Consider the following 23,755-nt stretch of genomic DNA (forward strand, 5'->3'; position numbering starts at 1 on the left):
TGCTTTTGATTCTCTTATAACTGGTCTACTTCATTCACTTACTTCGCCTGCTTGCCTCATTTAAACGTTAGAGTCTATCAACCTTGTCCCAGGTAATCTGCTTCATCTAGATGCTCTGTGGTCACAAAAAAATAATTATAGTAATAATTATTCTAGAGCTGTACTGTTCAATAGAACCTTCTGAGATGGTAGAAATGTTCTGTAATCTGCAGTGTCCAGTACTGTAACCACTAGCCACATGTGACTCTTGAGCTCTTGAAATACGGCTAGTGTGACTGAAGAACTGAATTTCTAATGTTACTTCATTTTAACTAATTTAGTTTTAATTTTAATAGCCACACATGGCTAGTAGCTACTAAATTAAAGATGCAGTTCTAGGGCAGTGCTTCTCAAGATTTAACGTACATAGAAATACCTGGGGATCTTGTTAAAACACAGATTACAATTTAGCACATCCAGAGTGAGGCCCAAGATTCTGAATGTCTAACAAATTCCCAGGAGATGCTGATGATTCTGGGGTTTGGACCACACTTTGGGGAGGAAGATTCTAGAACGGTGCTGCTCAAACTTTAGCATGCATAAGAATCCCCTAGAGATTCCAGAAAGATTCCAAAACAGATTCCTGGGCCTTGCCCCTCACAGTTTCTGATTGAGTAGGTTTGGGGTGGGGTCCAATAATTTGTAACAAGCACCTGGGTGATGCTGGAGTACCATTTTAGAGAATGGGATGCTGTTGGAAAAAAATCTTTTTATTCACCCTCTGATTTTCTTTCCCAATCGTTACTATTAATAGTTAATATTTGTGTCCTTTAATAAAGGTAGTTACTATCCCATTTTACTGATGAGGAAACTGAGGCACAGGGAGATTAATGAACTTACCTAAGGTTACCCTGATGGTAATTGCTGTCTCCAGAGCCACCTTCTTAACCACACACTTCACACCATGGAAGATGTCACCATGGATGTCTGCCAGTGTACTGTCCTTGCCTTGATGCAAAGACTCCCTAATTCCTTGAATTTAAACCAGAAGAGAAGAATCAAATCCAGAGCAGTCTGCTTTTCAGTCCCAATTTTCCTGCTTTTGTTTCACATCTCATTTTACAAGGCAGGAAATGGGTTCTGAGAAGTAGAAGTAAAGGACTTGCCTGAGGCCACATAGCTAATCATTTCACTTTAAGTATTATCTGGTAAACGACCTTCACGTGGGCTTCTTCCCCTCCCCCCCCCAGCAAAAAGCTTTATTGTTTCCATTTGGTCGAAGGCTTGGGAGAGGGCTGCAGGGTGTTTGAAAAGCTGTCTAGTGGTTGCAGAGAGGGGCTTCAGAGAGAAGCTCTGACACCAGAGGGACTCCTCAAAGGCCGCTGGGCTTCGGAGGCTCCTAGTGGTGCTTGAGGGTGAGCCTTTGGAAGAGATACTCGCCTAGCCCCGCCTGGAGACCAGCCACCCTGCAGAGGCTGGTCAGGTGGCTGCCATCTTCTTGATGAGTTTCACTTGCCCATCTAAGAGGCGGCTCTCCAAGAAGTCACAGAGGTGGAAGTCTGCGCTGGCAGACCATGAGTATGGTGGCTTCCATAGCGTCCTGGGTTTTACCCCATTCATCTTGAGATGGCTTCTGCACATCCTGGAAGGGCTTGCGGCAGCCGCACTAGTTTTGTATTTTCAAGAGAGGCTTGACACCTCGCGCTTGTCCTCAGCCAATTCCTGGAAAAGGTGTCCCACGCCCTCCAGAGCCACATGGTGGAGGTGGAAATAGAAGCCCAGAGAGAGGTCGGTGTAGGAGGCACGCAGATGCATGTTGACCAGGCGGTTGACGACAGCCTCTACCTCCGCGGAATAATTCTGAAGAATATGGGCGCTCATGGTTGACAAGTAATAAAGAGTTAAGCTCAAAAAATGGTGTTGGCCAATCCCGGTGGCCGAGGATAGCTGAGGGCTGCTTCTGAAGGTTGCAACTGGAAAAAAGTTTAGAGGATGGTTGGGGCCTGGAGCAAGGGGCGTCACCGGGTCGGTTCAGTCCAAACGCTGTTGAAGCAAGCGACACATCCGCGGGACCTCAGAGCCCACTGCTGGGCTTCTATTTCTAAACGTCTCTATACCACATTTCTATTGCTTTAACACAGATGGAATTCCTAAAACTGAGCACTTTTAGCTAGTCGCTACTGGTGGAGACACATCACCCCCTTCCACACACTCAATCCCCAGAATCCTGTGTGTCATCAGTCCATGCGTTCCTCCGCAGCCCCGCCCCTCCAACCCGCCCCCAGTTGGCAGAAGAAAGGCGTTGGGGTGAGGCCAAAGTGAGAGAGGAGGTGGACGGGAGGAGAGAGGGAGGTCGGTGCTCCCAGTCAAGCCGGGAAGTCAGGATCTTTGACCACTAGGTTAGGGGGCGAGTCCTAGCCGCTGGGGAACTGTTGAAAACCGTGAGAACCAGCCTCGGAAACAGGACCCGGAAGAGGCCTTTCTTCCCGCCGACAGACGCTCAGCGCCCGTCAGCGGCAGCAGGGGGCGCTCCAAGCGGCCTCGTGGGCTGGAGATGAGAGCCAGAGAGAACGCTGGCGAAGGCAAGGCGGTGGCTGCCACTCATAGACCTGTTTGGGAGCCCAAATGAAGTTCTTCTGGGGCCGTGGGGAGCCCCAGAAATAACTGGTGGCACGGAAGGGAGAGCTCTGGTCTCCTGTATACAGGTAGAGACATCAAGACGTTAACCGTTTCACGTATAACCTATTTGTTTAAGCCACGTGGTCCTCAACCACATGGCACTTTAGTGTTACCTGGAGCTGTGAAAACCCAACGCCCTTGGGATTGACACAGAGGCCAATTAAATCAGAACCTCTGGGTTTGGGACCCAGTATCAGGGGTTTCATGTTCCCCAGGTGGATTCCAAGATTGAGAACACTGGTTTTGAAAAAGTGTTTTTTTTTTTAATTAAATTTTAAAATCTGTTTTCCATTCTATTGTGGGTTTTAGGATGTAGCAAAAGGTACAAATTCCTCAAGAAAATGGAGTTAGTTGTGACAACAAGACAACAAGATACATGAGAAAATGCTTTGGACAACAAGATACATGAGAAAATCCTTTGGAAACTGGTAAAGGTAGGAGTTGTTGTTGTTATTATTTATTATCCCTGTTTTAGAGCCTCCCCTGATAGTCTAACAAGCTGGAAAGTATTTAAATATTGTACTATACTCCGAAAACAAATCGCCATTGTCGTCAGAGGCGGGATGCTATCAAGAATGATATCGAACTCAGCTGAATGTAAAAAAGATAATTGAGGTGTTTAAGGCTGTGCATCTAGGTATACATACTTAATTGTAATCTCTCGTTTTCTATCTCAGCCCTTTTACTTAAAAGAACAGTAAGAAAGGAAGAGTTATTAGAAAGAATGATGGAAAAATACACGTCTGCTTTCTCTGCCTTCTCTGTCGTCACTAACCCTTGACTTCTACTTCTGGACTACATACTCCTTATCAGTTTCCATGCTCTCCTGGCTCCCACCCAAGGCCCTAAACAGGCCAACTCTGGACCTGGTCCTGAGCCAAGAGCCTTTGTTCTGTGAAGAGAAGATTCTTAATTTCAGCCACAGGTACAAGAAAGGGAATCAGAGAATTCAAGTGATTTGCCCTAAATCCCACCATCAGTTAGAACTGGAAAAAAAAAACAGAAAAAACAGAAAAAGATCTAGTTCTCCATAAACCTAACCTAGATTCCACTGTGAAAACATTTACTCTTGTCTGCTAATTAATAAAAGAAATCATCATAGCAAAAAACATTGGAAGAAATGAAAGAGCCAGGGTGGGAGGAGAAAGGGTGAGGATGATCTTCCTGTTACAAAATGTTCTCCCACCATGAGGGTAAGAAGACACAGGGAGCTGAGAATAATACTAGAGACACAGCCACACTGATGCATATCACAAAACCTGAAATTGAAGGAAATTGAAGCCTTTCTTTGTGAGACATTTCATCATTTTCTCAGTAATTGCATCAGTTTTGTAATTTCTTCCATCACTGACTCCCCAGTAGCCCTGGCATCTTCTCGTCTGTGATATGGACGTGGCGGGTGATGGTGTTTGCCTCCAGGAAATTAAAGACCCCTCTCAATAACTGCATTAGTCATTGACACTTGCCACTGTGATTGGTCTTGTAACCACCATCAGAACTGGGCACGGAAAGGATATGAAAATTCACAAGCGGGAAAACAACCTTATCTTCCCCTGATGCAGCCTTCTCTTTACAAGAAATATCTGCAAAGTCTTTTTTGCATTTCTAATTTGCTCGTTAAAGGACATGTTTTTGACAGGCTGGTATATGTCCATGGGAGACTGGAAACTGTTTGGGATCATAGGAAATTGTGAATTCTGCCTGGGTTTTCCAGAGTTTCTCTACTGAGTTGCCCTTAACTTAAAAGAGCAAAAAATGTTTTAGAATTGTGTTTCAACATTTCGGGACACCCAGAAGACAAGAAGCCATAACACTGAAAAAACACCCTGATCTCGTCCTGTCTCTGTGGAAGGTACCAGAAGAAAAGTATACTCTGATTTTATTATTGCTTTATATCTTGGGCACTCCCTGGGATGACGGCAGTGGGGGCCAGCTGGGTAAATTTTTCCATAAGCATAGTGCTTCAAACTGAGCCACTCAACGGTGTCTATCCTAGAGTGAAAAAGACTAAAGACAAGAATCCCAATGAACGCACACTGTTTTCTGGGTTTTCCAATCCAATGGCCCTAAGATCTCTGAAACTTGCCTAATTGCATCTGTTGTTTGCTTAAGAATATGGTAATCAAATTCTAAATGTACATACATGCTCTTTGATTCATTCCAGTAAGAGGTATTTATCTTACAGGTATACTTCATATATAAGAATACTGTGTGTAAAGCTATTCACTACATTGCTATTTGTGTTTGAAAAAAAAATGCCTGTAAATAACCTGGAAAGGCTTCAATAGAAGACAAATTAAGTAAATTATGGTTCATCCACACAATGGAAAGCCATGTAGCAGATAAAAAGAACAAGGTAGCACTTCCATATTAAAAATGGAAAAATCTCCAGTACATAGTAACTGAATAAATGGGCGATGTGCAGCAGGGTACTGTTCCCATTTGGGTAAAGAAAAGAACAGAAACACATGTACGTGTGTAAAGCACAGGATATCTATGGAAGGATAGGCAAGAAACAGTGCCTCTGAGATGGAGAACTGGAGGAAAGGGATTGAGGAGGGAGGGAGGCCACAATTCTGTTAATTGATTATCACAAAGTTTAACACATAAGAATAGTAACTAGTACACGTAGTGCTTACTATGTGCCCAGCATGTTCTAAGCACATTACGTACTTAAACTAATGCAAAGTGCTCCTTTTAAACTATAAGATATTCAGATACCTGTCTTATTAAACTAAATTATCAACTACTTGAGAGCATAAACTTGACTTAAGCATTTTTTATATCCTACACAAACACTGGTACGATATATATCACATAATAATGTTCTCAAGAAATATATGCTTCATTCATTCATTCAATATCAAATATGAGAGAAACTAATTATCTTTACCATTTAGAGCTGACTCAAGAGCTTAATCATCTTTATATAAAATTGTCTTTTCATAATCAGTTTGCTATGCCATGAAGTCAAGCCATAATCCAAAAATAAATGGCTTTGAAAATGTGCTATTACACATACATACAATTGTGGTTGTGCTGGACACACTGGGGCATTCAAACAAATTACTTAAGAAAAGTCCAGTTTTCTTCTTTCTTTTCATTCAAAGAGAAACACTATTTATCAAAGCACAGTCCCCTCCCTTTTTAAACTTTGAGTTCAGGAGAGTATTTAAGAATGAAAGGTCTACTAAGTTAGACGGGATCAAGCAAATAAAGTGCTTAGCACAAGCCTGACCCGTCAGAAACCCCTATTCAAGTGACACTATTTCTCATTTCTTATGTGGAGGCTTCAAACATCATGGGAGAGGAAAGTAAACAAGAGCAAGCGCTCAGTCTTGTCAACAATTGGGAAATATGTCTGCGACAAAAGCAGAGCAGATCATGGGAGTGGGAGTGTTTTTCCCCTTGACAAGTCATTAGAAGTCATCAGTGCTGTAAATCAGACAGACTGGGGAAAAAAAGAGAAAAAAATTAAAACCTTGATTCTTAGATTGAAAAATTCACTTATTCGATCTGGCATTTATTTGAGTGCCCGCTTGGGTCAGGCAGGCATTATGACAGGCAACTGTAGTCCTAAAGCTCATTTGATTCATTTAATGTGCTATCTCTTTTGCATTTACTTTCTATCTTTGAAATAAAATTTGCAGATATAGTAACAAATCCCATTTTACTGAAGTAGTAAAATGGTGGTAGAAAAATTCTCTAAATGTCTGGCCCTGACTTTTGGATTTGACAAAACAGCAGAACTTCAAATAATATTAAGGGGGCCTTCCCTGGTGGTGCAGTGGTTGAGAGTCCGCCTGCCAATGCAGGGGACACGAGTTTGTGTCCTGGTCTGGGAAGATCCCACATGCCGCGGAGCGGCTAGGCCTGTGAGCCATGGCCGCTGAGCCTGCGCGTCCGGAGCCTGTGCTCCGCAATGGGAGAGGCCACAACAGTGAGAAGCCCGCGTACCGCAAAAATAATAATAATAATAATAATAATATTAAGGGAACCAATACAGGGTTGTATTTGTTAAAAAAAAAAAATGGTTTCATCTATTTTATGGACTGAATTGTGTTCCCCCAAAATTCATTTATTGAAGTCCCAACTCCCAGTACCTCAGAATGTAACCTTATTTGGAGATAAGGTCTTTAAAGAGATGAAGTTAAAGGAGGCTTTTAGGGTGGGGGCCTAATCCAATGTGACTGCTGTCCTTATAAGAAGAAAGGACTTTATGAGGAAAAAGTGGCCATCTGCAAAGCAAGGAGAGAGGCCTCAAAAGAAACCAAATATGCACACACCTTGATCTTGGACTTCTAGCCTCCAGAACTATGAGAAGTATTGTTTAAGGCACCCAGTCTGTGGTATTTTGTTATGGCAGCCCAACAAACCAATACAATCTACTATGATACTCTTTCATAAAAGGAAGCACATTTTGGGGGACTTCCCTGGTGGCGAAGTGGTTAAGAATCTGCCTGCCAGTTCAGGGAACACAGGTTCGAGCCCTGGTCCAGGAAGATCCCACATGCCGCGGGGCAACTAAGCTCGTGCGCCACAACTACTGAGCCCATGTGCCACAACTACTGAAGCCCGCGCACCTAGAGCGTGTGCTCTGCAACAAGAGAAGCCACCGCAATGAGAAGCACATGCACTGCGATGAAGAGTAGCCCCTGCTCGCTGCAACTAGAGAAAGCCCACACGCAGCAATGAAGACCCGACAAAGCCAAAAATAAATAAATAAATAGTTTTTTTTTTAAAAAAAGGGACTTCCCTGGTGGTGCAGAGGTTAAGAATCTGCCTGCTAATGCAGGGGACACGAGTTCGAGCCCTGGTCCGGGAAGATCCCACATGCCGCGGAGCAACTAAGCCCGTGTGCCACAAGTACTGAGCCTATGCTCTAGAGCCCATGAGCCACAACTACTGAGCCGACAAGCCACAACTACTGAAGCCCACGTGCCTAGAGCCCGTGCTCCGCAACAAGAGAGGCCACCGCAATGAGAAGCCTGTGCACCACAACGAAGAGTAGCCACCGCTCACTGCAACTAAAGAAAGCCCATGCACAGCAACAAAGACCCAACACAGCCAAAAATAAATAAATAAATAATTTTTTTAAAAAAGCACATTTTAAACCACAAAGGTAGGAAGGACATAATTTTTGAATAATTTTGCTTTTTAAAGAAACTTCCTGGGACTTCACTGGTGGCGCAGTGGTTGAGAATCCGCCTGCCAGTGCAGGGGACACGAGTTCGAGTCCTGGTCCGGGAAGATCCCACATGCCGTGGAGCAACTAAGCCCATACGCCACAGCTACTGACGCCTGCACTCCTAAAGCCCGTGCTCTGCAACAAAAGAAGCCACCGCAATGAGAAGCCCGCACACCACAACAGAGTAGCCCACGCTCGCCGCAACTAGAGAAAGCCCACGCACAGCAACGAAGACCCAACGCAGCCAATAAATAAATAAATAAATAGAGTTATTTAAAAAAAAAAAAACTTCCTATATTTGTATTTTTTTCATTTTGCTATAGGCCAGTGAAAACTCTGTTTTGACCAAGGAACCCCTGCTCTAAAATCATCTTTCTTCTTAATTTTTCATTCACTTGTTTCCAAACAAAAAATAACCATAGACTACACATGGCAAACCTAGTAATTCCAACCTAAAAAGGATGTGTTATGTAACAGGCCCATTTTCATAGTTAGAACATAGTTTATAAGTTTATCACCTGCTATATAATAAATCTTGTAAAAACATTTTCTCAAATGAATAATAACCTTTTAAATTTATAATTATTAAGATTGAAGTAGAAATACTTATTCAAATTATTTTCAAAATACAGTTGAATTATAAATTCATTATGAAGTTTGGGAAAATTATTTATTTTATTCAATGGAGTTTAGACAAGTAATTTCACATTTCATTTTAAATCCAGAGTCAGAAAACATTTCTTGTACATCTAGCACTCATAAAGATCATGGTATATCAATGAAATATTTAAATATAGAGATCGATTTTTAATGGATTTCTATAAATAACATTAACAGGAAAACGCACATAATACAATCTACTCTGGATCTAAGAGCCGTAATTTACTCAAATATTGAAAGAAACTAGTCTGAAAATTTTCTTGTTTAGAAAACATATTGAGAGAACAGGATCAAGGGTGGAGGAATTAATTTGTACTCAGCAATTCACAAACATGACATTTTTAAGATTTGAACAAAGGCTGTATGTTGGCAGCGCAGGGAATGATCTCTCTCTCTCTCTCTTTGTCTCTCTCCCTCCCTCCTTCTCCCTCTCCCCCCTGTGGAGCAGGGACATTTCATATTTCATAGTTTCTGAATTTCCTCAGGAGTTCTGAAGGAGCATCCCCAGACCAGCGGAAACGAAGGTGCCAACAGTTCACATCTGAAAAACCTGTAGAAGAGAGAAGAGAATATTTTAAAATCAGAGGTAGGAAAAGTCAAGCTTATTTATAATAGTAAAACAGCTTGTTGATTAGATTTCATTGCAATAAGTGAAATGTAAGGGTAAGTCTTTGGTATGAATTAGTAATATCTTACAGAAATGGATAAGCAGACTATTGAATCCTTATGAACAGGAATTGGTTTATATGGATGAGAGGGCCTTACGTGTTTAAATGCTTATTAATAAAAAGATATTTATAGATACTTCCAGTGGTGGGAATTTTGACAATTCATCTGCAAGCAAATTAGAAACTACTTTCAAACAGCTGTCAAAAGTAGCAGGTCAATGGAAAGGATCCCTGGAAATACAAATAATTTATTCCACAGTAGTAAGATTTTTTTTTTAATTCTAATAAACAACTTTGTGGAAAATTAGAGGAAAGGTTATTTTCATTCTCTACTGGAGGAAGTGTAAACTGGCAAAACTTCTAGCAGGCAATTTGGCAATATTTATCAAACTCATTAAAATATATAAACCTTTAAGCCAATAATTCTACTTCTAGAAATGTATCCTAATGAAATAATCATGATGTGCTCAAGGACTTAACTCTAAGGATGTTTATTATGATACCATTTGTAAATGTTTAAAAAATAAAGAAATAGTCTAAATCTTCAGTAATAGAAAATTGGTTAAAAGGCTTTGATATAATCATTAACAATGTTTTAATATTTATCATCATAGAAAAATGTTCGTAACATATTGCTAAGTAACTGGTAGTTACGAAACAGTTTAGACAGCATGATCTCATTCATAAATTCATATTTACATGGGTATTTATATAAAATTTTTTTAAGTCTCTAAGTAATTACCCCTAAATGTTAACAGTAACTATTCCTGAAGAGTTGGAATAGATATGATTTTCATTTTTTATACTCTTTTTTTGTTTATCTGTATTTTCCTATTTTTCTGCGATGAACAAGTATGCCTTGTATCATTTTTTACTTTTATACTATTGCTGATGTAAAAGCAGGTTACAGAATAATATATTAAATATGCCTCCATCGATATTTGAAATATTATCTAAATATGTAGTAGGAAAAATATACACAGAATAGTTGACAGTGATTATCCCAGGAAAATAGGATCTGCACTTTCTTTAGAACTATCAGAGAAATAAATCTAAAGAATTGCCATTTGGGGAAAAAGCAAAAAGGGAATTGTTTCTGACAACCTGTAATTGAAACACACACACAAAATATGTACAGTAATATCCTTTTCATTTTAGGTATACTAACATATCTTAAAATATACCAAAATAACAATAATACATATTTCCCTAAGTGGTAAGACTACAAGTTATTGTATTTTCTTCCTTTTGCTTGACCATATTTTCTCACATTTCTACACTAAATACATGTTATTTCTGTAGTTTGAAAAGATGTTTTCGAGTTTGGGTCCACCTAGAAGTAGACCCCAGACAAGAACTTGAATTCAAGTGGCTAACTTGGGGAGTTAGTTGATCCCAGGAGACCCTGGTAGGGAAAGGAACCAAGTTTGTAAAGACCCCTGAGAGTTATTCCACTTGAGGGGTGAAGGCGCTGGGGAATTTAGCCTCCCACTCCCATTCATTATCATCCGATGGCTACACCCAGAGCGTGTTTACTCCCTGGTACTTAACTGCCCGCTCACTGCTGCCAAGCCGGACTCACTGCCGGAGAAAGCACTCTGGTGGGAGCCGTAGGGTTGGCAATGCCCAGAGGATATGTTAGCACATCAACAGCATCTGCTACATTTGTTTTTATTTTACTCCAGGATGTTTGATTCTAGAATTGTATTCATCAGAAGGCACATTTATTGCATATTTAAATGAAAAGAAAGTAAAAGTAAGATTGTCTCGCACATGGGTTTTCAGATGCCATGCTCCTTATTTTCCTGGTTGCAATGAAGAATCAGAAAATCATGGGGACTATTTAATAGAAGCTCATCACAGAAGAGGCATCAAAAGGCAAACTTCAAAGTAAATATCAAGCACTGCTTGAGGAAATTAACAAAAATGCTGAAAAGTTATGTAGGAAGCCACTCAGGGCTTGGTAAAGCTGACATGAATAATATTTCTTAAATGCTGATGTTATAAAAATTTACAGTGCAGTCAAATGAAATTATAAATAATCAGGCAACTGTGCTTTGGCATATGAAACCCTAACTTTAAGGCACTACTCAGAACAGCCAATAATCTCTTAAACAACATTAAGAAAATACTGGTAAATGCAGCTTTCAGCAAAATTGCGTAATTCTTATTCTCCAACGACAGCTTTCAAAACAGTGATCCTCCCTCCTCTCACCCCCTCTGCTTCATTTCTCAACCACAGTAAGAGAATACATTTTCACAATGTGAGGGTATCAAAACTGGCATCACAATTTGTTCTGAGTAAATTACAATATATCTACACTGTGGAATATTTATCAGCTGTTCATTCTAATGAGTTCATTCTAAATATAAGGGTCTAAGGAGGAGTCCCATAGTAATAAAAGCTAACGTTAAAAAAGCAATGGCCAGGCTTCCCTGGTGGCACAGTGGTTGAGAGTCCGCCTGCCGATTCAGGGGACACGGGTTCGTGCCCCGGTCTGAGAAGATCCCACGTGCCACGGAGAGGCTGGGCCCGTGAGCCATGGCTGCTGAGCCTGCGCGTTCGGAGCCTGTGCTCCACAACGGGAGAGGCCACAGCAGTGAAAGGCCTACATACCGCAAAAAAAAAAAAAAAAAAAAAAAGCAATGGCCATGTACCAGGTCTAAATATTTTACATATGTTATTTACTTCTCAGAAAGACCTTACAAAAAAAAGAAAAAGGCTTCCCTGGTGGCGCAGTGGTTAAGAATCCACCTGCCAATGCAGGGCACACGGGTTCAATTCCTGGTCCGGGAAGACCCCACATGCCGCCAAGCAACTAATCCCATGCGCCACAACTACTGAGCCTGCGCTCTAGAGCCCGTGAGCCACAACTACTGAAGCCCGCACACCACAACTACTGAAGCCAGCATGCCTAGAGGCCGTGCTCTACAACAAGAGAAGACACCGCAATGAGAAGCCCCCGCACCGCAACCAGAGAAAGCCCACATGCAGCAACAAAGATCCAGCGCAGCCAAAAAAAAAAAAAAAGACTTTACAAGGTAGAGGTAGACACAAACATTTTAACTAATATATAGAGATAAGAAAATGCAAATACAGAGAGGTTATCTCACTTGCCCAAGGTCACACAACTCACCAGTGGGAAAAGCTAGGCTCTGGTTCCAGAGTCTGTGCTCTTAGCTACTGTATAACAGAGAGGAATGTGCACAGTATAACCCCATTCTTTATTTGTAAAGCCCTCACAAACGAACATATGCTTATACATGCCTTTGTTAGCATAGACAAACAAAGGCTATGGAAGTAGACACACCTGGGCATCTGCATTGGTTACTTCAGGAAGTAGAAGCAGAGAAGGATGAGACTAGGGTAGACACTAAATTGTTGTCTATATGTGATTCTTTGAATTTTTAATGATAAGCTCATATTACTTTGGGGTTTTTAAATATCTAAATAACTGTTTTTGAAAAGAAAGAGAATTTTATAGAATCTTATGAAAGGGATTTAAGTGGGGCCTCAGTGTGAGAATCTGACGTGATCAACCCCCTCAACTCTGGTGAACTCAGAATAGGTCTGAATCTGAAACATATAGTCACAGGGAGGCCCGAAGGGTTCCGGAAGCCCAGATCTGAACATTCCAAGGCTAAATGGAGAAACATTCACGTGTTTGCCTGTGAATGCCTGTGGGTGGGTGTTTGTATGTGTATGTTTGCCTAAAACACTGTTTTTAGGACATTCGAGCTTCTGCTTTGATTGGTTTGTTATATTATAACCACTGCCAGTTATGCGGCTGATGCAGTCAACTGCAGGCTCTATGAAAGGATCTCTTGGGTAACCAGCAGAGGCACCTGAAGGAAGCTCTAAGAATCTTTATTCCCAACAAGTAGTGAGCATGTAAAAGTTCTCCCCAGAGAGAGTTTTGAAGTGACTGTCTCTAGAAAGACTATAGTTCACCACAAACTATCGAATTATCTTCTTTTTTGTAAGAAGTGTTCGAGAACATTCAGGAACCTTTTACTTAAAGGCTAAATTCTAGTGGGGTGTTGTATCACAACCATGAGAATCAAGAATTTGGAGGACAGTTAACGTGTGTGTACATAACACACCTGTACAAGATAAATACAGTGGGATGGCCAGATAGACAAAGAAATGATAACAATAGCTAACAATTATCCAGGGCCTGCCGTAGGCAAATCACTGTGCTAAGCATTTTGCATGGATCGTCTCATTTAATCCTCATGGTAACTTTATGAGAAGGTACCATTCTGATCTCTATTTTGTAGATGAGAAAACTGAAGTGTAGAGAAGTTAAGTAACTTTTACCCAGTAATACGGATAATAAATGGTAGAGCTAGGATATGAACCCAGGTAGTATAGCTGGGGAGCCAAGAGTTTAACCTCTGTAATACCCTGCTTCAATGGATATATACATGGGTCAGATGTCTATAAATCTACTTACAGGTAAGGTATCTTCTCAGGATAGTGCAATGCCTTAGAATGCAAACTCTGCAACCAAACTGCCTCAGTTCAGACCTCTCCCCTGCCACATACAAGCTGGATAACCTTGAGAAAATTATTCAACCTCTCTAGGCTTCAGTTTTCTCATCTATACAATGAGAGTAATATTGGTACCAACCTGGGCTTCCCTGCTGGTGCAGTGGTTGGGAGTCTGCCTGCCAATGCAGGGGACATGGGTTTGATCCCTGGCCCGGGAAAATCCCACATGCCATGGAGCAACTGGGCCCGTGCGCTATGGCTACTGAGCCTGCGCCCTAGAACCTGCGTGCCACAACTGCTGAGGCCCGCACGCCTGGAGCCCGTGCTCCGCAACAAGAGAGGCCACCGCAGTCAGGGGCCCGCTCACCACAACGAAGAGTGGCCACCACTGGCCGCAACTGGAGAGGGCCCGCGCACAGTAACGAAGACCCAACACAGCCAAAAATAAAAACAAATAAATAAATTTATAATATTGGTACCAACTTCACAAACTTGTAATGAGGATTAAATAAATTAATATATGTAAAATTAATATTAAACAAGATAATAGATGTAAAGTAATATATGTAAAGAACTACACATAGTAAATTCCTAACACATGTTAGCTAGTACTGTTTTAGTAAAGCGATGACGATCCCAGAAATGTCTCAAGTTTTCCCTTGCAAGGAATGTGTTAAGGAATATATCTTCTAGTTTCTGTGTCAATGCTAGGTAAGTATCTTTTAAGGTGCTAAACCAGCCCTTATATTTGGCACTACTATGTAGCTGGAAAGGTTGAGAATAAATACAATATAAAATGAGCCTTTTAATTTCACACCTTCTCTGTTCTGCAAAGCTACATGACATGACTTACCTGGAGAATCTGGATTTTGTGAGGAGAATGACTTCTCCATGGATTTGGATTCTTTTTGCTCCATTTTCTCTGTGGTTGGACCGAACTCCTCATTCTTTATCTCTTTTTGCTCATTCAGTTCCTCATTTTCAATTTTATCGGTATGAGTCTGGTCAGATTCTTCCAACATCAGATCTTTTTTACCTCTGGTAGCCCAGTGCATTGACTACATTAATTGAAAGCAGATGTATAATATAAAATCAATATTATATAGTTTCTATATTTAAAGTTCAATATGTGGTAACACCTAACCTACTAGTATAGTGCTGATTAACAAAACGTTAGACTTGACTATTAGCCAGATATTAATTAATTCAGATGTTAATCAATTAATCCTCACTGATTTGGAAAACTAATGATATAAGGAGAAATCAATATCCTGGTAGAAAGCAAAGGGACCAGCATCAGAGAGATTCCAAGAATGAGAATGTTTTCTTAGAAAGTTAGGCATAAAATTACCATATGACCCAGTAATTCAATTCCTAGACACAAAAGAATTGAAAACAAGTGTTCAAAGAAAAACTTAAACTCAAGTGTTCATAGCAGCACTAGTCACAAGAGCCAAAAGGTGGAAACAATCCAAATGTCCATCAATTCGTGAATGAATAAACAAAAATGTGGCATATTCATACAATGGAATATTATTTGGCCATAAAAAAGGAGGAAAGTACTACAAAGTGGATAAACCTTGAAAACACTATGCTTAGTAAAAGAAGCCAGAAATAAAATGCACATATTGTATAATTCCAGAATAGACAAATCCATACAGATAGAAAGCAGATTAGTGATTACCAGAAGCTGGAGAGAGGGGAATAGGGAGTGATGCTAACAGGTACAGGGTTTCCTTTTGGGGTGATGAAAAAGTTCTGGAACTAGATAGTGATGATGGGTAAACAACATTGGGAAGGTACTTAATGCCACTGAAATGTACACTTTAAAATGGTTAAAATGGTAAGTTTTCTGTGTATTTTACTATCAAAAAACAGACAATTGGGCTGTGTACCTTGAGCCATGCCAGAGATTAAACCTAACTACTGTTGTAACTACTATCCCCACTCTACTATTGTGACCTTCCATCCAGCCATGATCAATGAAGAGTTGGCAAATATTAGAATTCTGGGTTATACATCTTCTCTTTAAGAAAACTCATGGCACAAAGCAGAAAGTCAATCAATATTTACTGTGAAATATTTGTCCTAATTTTAAGTGGATTCACTTAAAGTCCAGTTATCATCAAAATAATGAGAACTTTCTAAATATCTTTCCATTTTTTAATAATAATATGAATGTGTATGTGTATACTGTATGGAAGGTTTCTGGAAGGAAACACAAGAAGCTGCAATGGTGGCTTTCTGAGAGAGGGGAGTAGAACTGGAGTCTGGAATAAGGATGGACTCACTTTTTATTACATATCCTATTGTACTATTTTGATTTTTTTTAACAAAAGTGTTGTTTTATTATATTTTTTTAATTTACAATTTTAAAAAATCAGGGACCATAAATCAAGTGTTGAGCATTGCCCACTAACTTCTGGTAAAACTTTTATATTTTTAGACAAACACAATATCCAAAACACTTGAAAACACCCCCCAGAAACCTGACATCCTAGAACTGCGTCCAATATACTTGGGTGGTGGTCCTTTGTCAAGTAACTTAATGGTGTAATTTTTCCAGCCTAGCTCTGGCTTCTGATGGTAGTGTCAGGAGTGAGGAAAAAATGAAAAATGGATCTTCAAAATGGAACAAAAGCACAAGACAATTACTTTTCCCCATACATCCTTTTGTACCTTTTTCACGTGTGTCCTGTATATGTATTTCCTTTGTCTTTTTTTTTTTTTTTTTTTTTGGCTGCACTGTGCGGCTTGCAGAATCTTAGTTCCCTGACCAGGGATTGAACCTGGGCCACAACAGTGAAAGCACCACTCGTAACCACTGGACCGTCAGGAAACTCCCTGTGTTTCCTATTAAAATGTTTAAAATTGGATGGATGGGTAGATAAATGAAAAGACAAATAGATGAATACAGAGTAAGAAAGAGTGAGAGTTTGCTGTGTCAAGAATATTTCAAGTAGAATAATTAGCCCTGACATCAACCAAAATAATAAACATAACTGTTTCTTGAAACCTCATCTGGATATTGTGGGATGCTATTTCTGAAGCACTGCTGAACAGTAGCATACTACCTCTGTTGCTCAGAAACCCAAGAAAAACCCATAAGCCACATATTTGGGCAACTTTAAAACCCAGAATATATTATCCTCCTAATATCCAGGATATTCTTTTCCTGTGCTGCAAAAAAAAAACAGAATAAAAGCAAAGCAAAGAAACCAAACCAAATAAAACATTGATTTTTCTAAAGTCCAAGGCTTAGCGAATAAGCTCAGAAGTTGTGACATTTAAAAACTGTGCCACAAAAAAAAAAAAACTGTGCCACAAACCATGGCAGGGGCCACTGCCTCTGCTACACACGTTCCCCATGTTGCAAGGGGCATCGGGCTTTTCATCTTTAGCACACTGAGGTCTGAACTATCTCAAAATACTGCGATTGCCAGCTTCTCCCCAGAGCACCACTTTATTTGCTAGTTTAAACAAATCAACGTAGGCAGGCGGTGGCCCATTATGTGTGTATTTGGCCAAGTTCGCTACGTGGGGTGGAGGGAGGTGGGAAGTGGGAGGTGGCGGGGAAGGGGCAGAGATCACTAGCACCTTAAAGAGCTTAGAGAGATACCACAATTTCTTACCACCTGTCTCAGGAGCCTTAACACTGTGCACACAGGCAGGAGCCAGGAGAAGTACCTCACCATGAAGAAAGGGGTACAAAGAAAGTACAAAGGGGTAAAATGCCTTCTTGGACTCTTTTAAACTAATCTGTTCATCATCGTTTTTTAAGAGAATTGGGAAATGTTAATGACATGGTGTTTATAAATAATAGCCAATATGATCACAAATAGCATGATCTCAACTAAATTAAAAGCTGGAAAGATATATTCAAATATAGATATATAAATATATAGATAGATACATATACATAAAATATACAGACTGGCGGGCAATATAGCCTGTACACAGCCTAAAACCTTAAGTATATTCAAGCCTTCTGCCCTAATCCAACCTGAAAACTCACTTCTTCCCACATTCAACCTATCTCTCCCCAACTGCAAAGGAGCGTCATCCTGAATCCTCTTCCCCAAAAAAAGACCCCATAATGCAGTTACTGCCACCATTCAGTGTAACCGGTTCTCACACTAACAAATGAAGGACAGAAAACACTGGAAGGAAATGTACCAAAATACAAATGGGGTTATCTTTGCATGGCAGCATTGTGAAGTTATTTTTTCTTTTCTTTCTTTTTATTTTTTGGTGTGTTCTAAATTTTCTATGACAAGATTATACATATGTACAACTAGAGTTTAAAAATTAGATTGAGTTGTGGTTGCCAAAATATACCAATATAAGGAGGGAGCTTCTCGGTGCCAGTAATATGTGTGTTGGGGTGAGGGGTGGTGTATACAGAGTGTACACTTCACAGCCACTTGCTAAACTGTAAATGCAGGTTTTAAGCATTTTTTTCTGTAGGTTTTATATCAAAATAAAAATGTTAATTTTAAAAAGAGTCAATGGCCTCAGCTAGTGTAAAATATAATCTGCTTGGTTTGGTTTGTTGTTTTGTTTGCTTAGTTTCTTGGGTTTTTTACATGTGAGCGGAATAGAGGAGGCTGGCCAGTGGCTTCGTTTGTGGAGGGGGAAAGATACTGAGAAAGTTAGTGAAAAGAGCTGAAAACGTTAGATGTGTGTATCACAGGTCAGCTAGGTGGCCTGTATACAGTGTATCAAGAGCTGAAAACGTTAGATGTATGTATCACAGGTCAGCTAGGTGGCCTGTATACAATGTATCAACTCTTTTTTTTTGTTTTGTTTTTTTGCGGTACGCGGGCCTCTCACTGTTGTGGCCTCTCCCGTTGCGGAGCACAGGCTCAGCGGCCATGGCTCACGGGCGCAACCGCTTCGCGGCATGTGGGATCTTCCCGGACTGGGGCACGAACCCGTGTACCCTGCATCGGCAGGCGGACTCTCAACCACCGCACCACCAGGGAAGCCCTCAATTCTTGCCTCAGTACTTTTCTTTTGGAATAAAAGTGCCTACAGCCTGCCTTAGATGGGTGGTGAGGGTTAATGACTGACCTATAGTAAACACTTTGAAAGCATTTGTAGCAATTGGTACAGCGTGGGACATTTTTAACGACTTATGAGAATTTTTTCTCAGAATTTTATTTTGACTGCAACCATTTTCCCACAACCATCCTAAAGCCATATATTTTGGAGCAAGAGGGAGAGCCATTCATACCCTGGATCCCTTGGGGTAAAACCATTTAGCAAGACAATGATGATTTCTCTAAGATTCTTTGAGCTGGAAAGGTGTCTGTTTTCAAGTTATTCCAAGATCCCAAAGGCCACAGTTACTGAAGTCCTCACTTCATAGTCCCTTTTTTTAAACCAACATCACATATCTAGACTTAAATTTCCAGCATATTCACTGACCTGAATGAATTCTTAAAATATTTTTACAAATTAGACTATCAGGAGGAACTTCTAAAATGGAAAAGAAAACTTAATAGCTAGTGAAGTGACAGGGACTTGGTGTGAGGAAAAAAAAATACCAATTAGAGTTTCATCACTCTTGGATGATAGAAATGTGTCCACCCTGAAGCTATGGTTCATTTGAGGAATTCTCCCAAGGAGATTCCTGTATTATGAACCTGTGTGATGCTGCAAAAGTACATTGTGATTTGTCCTGCACTTTTAGGGCAGGAGAACATGCAGATGTGTTTTAGATAAACGTCACCTAAAATTTCACCTATAATCCTAAATTATAACCATTTTATTGTCAGAATGACCTATGTAATATACCTAATCCAAACACCCTAATGGTGATGTTTATCTACAAAAAGATGGTGATCTAATAGGTGATGAGCAATACTAGGTATGGCAATTGTTATTAATTTCTCTAGAGTAGTGAGTGTGAAAGGATGGACAAATGAAATGCACACACACAAAAAAACAACAACTAAAATGTTATAGAGAGAGGTGAGGTTTTCACATGCAGAAGTCACTGTGAGGATTAGAACAGAAAGGAATGAAAGGAAGTTTCAGAAAATCTATCGAATGAGGTACAAAACACATGAAATTTGGTATAGGGGTTTCAAAGTTCACTGAGGAATAGAACAAAAGTAAGTCAGAAACGACAAGGTTGAGCCCAAAGAAGACTGCAAGGAAAAATATCACTGCTGATTTAAAATAGGAGGATATGCATCTCATCATTTTTATACCACTAATAAAAATAAATCCTGAACCAAATGCTAGCCCAGCATAATATTTCAAGTTTGCTGACAAGACTAATGATGCAGCCAGTAAGATCTGATATGTAATTATTGTAAGACCTCAAAGAGTTCATAGTTAAGCTAAATTCTAAGCAGAAACGATGTGTTTGGAGACAGGACATTAGTGTTTAATGGAAAGACGTCTGCAATATAAATTAGAGCAGGGGCTTGGAGAAGAGTTTTTGAAAAATCCACAGCTAACTTGATATTAGCAGTTAAAGTTAAGTAATAGAGTTCAGTGGATCATCAAGCAAAATGAACTATAAATCAAAAGGCATTAAAATAACAAGGGTCACTAATTCAGTAGCAGTTACAGTGTGTAACACTCAAGAGACTAGAAATAGTTATGTAGAGGTGGCAGGACAATGTTTATTTAGTCAGTGTTAACAAGGAATTTTGGATATACACAATGTAAAAGAAAAAAATCTTATTTTTGTGTATGTGAAGCTGTCACTATTTTTTTAGAGATTCTCTCTAGTTATTTTGTGTATATATTCAACCATCTTATGGTTAGTCCTTCATAAATACTTAACCCACCTTAAACCATTTGAATATACACTGCATTCCAAAATGAGATTAAGAAAACAGTTTACATGTTATGTAGAATGGCTTTAACTACATTCTTTGAGAGTTTTTCATTGTTCTTCCCCATTACTTCAAAGACCCTCCCTCATTGTTGCAGGTTTTTTATCAGTTACAAAACAATTTGCTCAAGTCTCCTTAAAATAAAAACTATCCAGAAGGAATCTAAATGTAACCTTGAAGAGCTATAATTCAAGAGATGTGAATCACTTTATACACTAATTCTAATATGTCCCTTAAGACTTCCTTATAAGGTAACTTATGCATTCTAAGTCTCATGTTATTGAAAAATGTCCCTGTAAAAAAAAAAGCCAGAAAATAAATCATATCTAAGAATGTAAAAACTGGGCTTCCCTGGTGGCGCAGAGGTTGAGAGTCCGCCTTCCGATGCAGGGGACGCGGGTTCGTGCCCCGGTCCGGGAAGATCCCACATGCCGCGGAGCGGCTAGGCCCGTGCGCCGTGGCTGCTGAGCCTGCGCGTTCGGAGTCTGTGCTCCGCAGTAGGAGAGGTCACGGCAGTGAGAGGCCCGCGTACCACACACACACACAAAAAAAAGAATGTAAAAACCTTTAAAATTATATTTTCTCTACAATCTACAAAGATCCATGGAAGAACAAAATAAATACATAACAGTAATTACAGAGATTATTTTGTATTTAGCTTTTCTAATGCCATGAAGGAAAATAACACAATGGTTTAAAAAGTCTCTCTGCATCTATCCAACAATTCTTTCACCAGAATTAATAATGGGAATAATTTACAAATAATTTACAGCTTTCTTTGATTAATTAGGTCCTTTTTTTTTTTTTTTTTTTCGGTACGCGGGCCTCTCACTGTCGTGGCCTCTCCTGTTGCGGAGCGCAGGCTCCGGACGCGCAGGCTCAGCGGCCATGGCTCACGGGACCAGCCGCTCCGCGGCATGTAGGATCTTCCCGGACCGGGGCACGAACCCGTGTCCGCTGCATCGGCAGGTGGACTCCCAACCACTGCACCACCAGGGAAGCCCAGGTCCTATTTTTTATTGAATTTATTAAGCCTTGAGAAGAGAACAGGCTCATATGAACTAAAAAGATGGAGAATATGAATTTGCAATGGTTCAAGGTTCGGCATATTATATGAGCAACTTGAGAAGCACAGTTATCAGAATGTATAAAACAGTAAATGATAACGGGGAGCATATACATATACTGAATCAAACAGCCAAAGAGACTGACAAATGTAGTCAGAGGCTCTTCTGGCCCTGATGTACTGACTTTCCCTTCACAGGATTTTGTGGACACTGTGTTATATCTAGATACTACCAGCCTCTTGGTCTTCTCTCTCCTCTTGTCTGCTGACTCTTTAAGCTACTATGTGAGTCTAATCCAGGGGCAGCCTGAGCTTCATAAATTCAGTTAATCCCAGAGAGAAACATACCGTTTTCACCGAGTCACTCAAAGCTTCCCACTGCTGGAATGGCATCGATATCTGGCTCCTTCGCCAGTGGTCATAGCGGGCTCGACTTGCTCCATTAGTCAAAATCTCCTTTGCCTTCTGCAGTTTCTGAAAAGTCTCCACTAGAAAACAAATTTTAAAATGAGCACTACTTTCCCGGAAGAGTTATTTTTAAACTCCCATACAATCCAACTGATCTCACTGAAATATGTCTCTGTTATTTACCAGCTGTGTAACCTTGGGCCAGTTCACTTCATCAAGCTTTAGTTTCCTCATTTGTAAAGTGCATCATAAGGACAAGTGAGATTTTGTACGTAATGTACCTGGCTCACTGTTTATCCACTCCCTTTACTGAGCTCCAGTGATGTGCCAGGTGCTCTCCCAGGTGCTGATGACACAGATGTGAACAATAGACATAATCTACCTCACAGGATAGACGTTTATAAACATTGGGAAAATTACAATCTTGTCTACTAGGAAGAAAACTACCTTTTCTAGCGGTAGTGTGATAGAGGGTAATGAGCAGGCTAGAGGAACAGTGTAAATGAAGACTCTAAGGCAAAAAAAAAAAAAAAGCATGTTTATTTAGAGGAAGTAGAGGATGCCAGTTTGGCAGGAAGACACGGGTCAGGGGAAGAACAATGAGGGGTGGGCCTGTAGAGTAGACAAGGACCCGGTCACCCAGGACCTTAGAGGTTATGCTAAGGATTCTGGTCTGTTTTTTCTTGTAAGGGCAATGGGAAGCTCCTGGGAGGTTTTAAACACAGGAAATAACATGGTAGGTGGTTGATAAATGGTAGCTGTGTCACTGATCTATTTGACCAGATGGCATATAATAGGAACTTTTCAAGACCTGTTGGAAACACTTCCAATATGTCTTCTGCTCCTCAGTGAAGTTAAAACTTTCTGTAGAGCAGGATACAAGACCAATATACAAAACTCAATTTTGTTTCTATATATTAGCAATGAACAATCTGAAAATGAAATTAAGGAAACAATTCCATTTACAATAGCGTCAAAAAAATAAAATACGGGCTTCCCTGGTGGCGCAGTGGTTGAGAATCCGCCTGCCGATGCAGGGGACACGGGTTCGTGCCTCGGTCCGGGAAGATCCCACGTGCCGTGGAGCGGCTGGGCCTGTGAGCCGTGGCCGCTGAGCCTGCGCGTCCGGAGCCTGTGCTCCGCAATGGGAGAGGCCACAACAGTGAGAGGCCCGCGTACCGAAAAAAAAAAAAAAGATAATAACAAGTGTCGGTGAGGATGTGGAGAAATTGGAAGCCTCATACAGGTGGGACTGTAAAACAATGTTCCTCCTTTGAACCACAGTTTGGTAGTTCCTCAAAATGTTAAACATAGAATTACCATTTGACCCAAGAATTTCAACCCTAAGTATATACTCAAGAGAACTGAAAACATATGTCCACACATATAAAAACTTGTATATGAATGCCCATAGCAGCTTTATTCATACTAGCTAAAAAGTGGAAACAACTCAAATGTCTGTCAACCAACAGGTGGATAAACAAAATGTGGTATATGCTACAACATGGATGAACCTTGAAAACATTATGCTAAATGAAAGAAGATAGATGGTCACAAAAGGCCACTTACTGTGTGATGCCATTTATATGAAATAGTCAGAATAGACAAATCTATACAGTAATTAGATTCGTGATTGCCAGGGGCTGGGCAGGGGGAAATGGGAAGTGATTGCTAATGAATATAGAGTTTCTTTTTTGTTCACAACAATTTTATGAGGTGGATATTATTAGTATTATTCACATTTTACATAGTCTAAGG

General features: G+C 40.3%; 1 protein-coding gene and 1 pseudogene across 2 annotated transcripts in view; both read right to left on the reverse strand.

Annotated features, from left to right (window-relative positions):
* Positions 1–1,378: 1,378 nt before the first annotated feature.
* Positions 1,379–1,860, reverse strand: LOC309834436 (ferritin light chain-like; annotated as a pseudogene). The gene has a single exon. The product of its transcript is annotated as a ferritin light chain-like (transcript).
* A 6,284-nt stretch (positions 1,861–8,144) lies between these two features.
* Positions 8,145–23,755, reverse strand: part of DNAJC12 (DnaJ heat shock protein family (Hsp40) member C12) — a 34,344-nt gene continuing 18,733 nt past the window's right edge. The window contains exons 3-5 of the mRNA XM_082673689.1: positions 21,938–22,077; positions 14,523–14,727; positions 8,145–9,056 (exon numbers count right to left, since the gene is read on the reverse strand). Of these exons, the coding sequence (XP_082529815.1) occupies positions 8,962–9,056; positions 14,523–14,727; positions 21,938–22,077 (440 nt within the window). The 3' untranslated portion in view covers positions 8,145–8,961. The remainder of the gene's footprint in view (positions 9,057–14,522; positions 14,728–21,937; positions 22,078–23,755) is intronic.

Source organism: Grampus griseus (assembly GCF_964374135.1).
Source record: "Grampus griseus genome assembly, chromosome: 16".
Taxonomy (NCBI): Eukaryota; Metazoa; Chordata; class Mammalia; order Artiodactyla; family Delphinidae; genus Grampus; species Grampus griseus.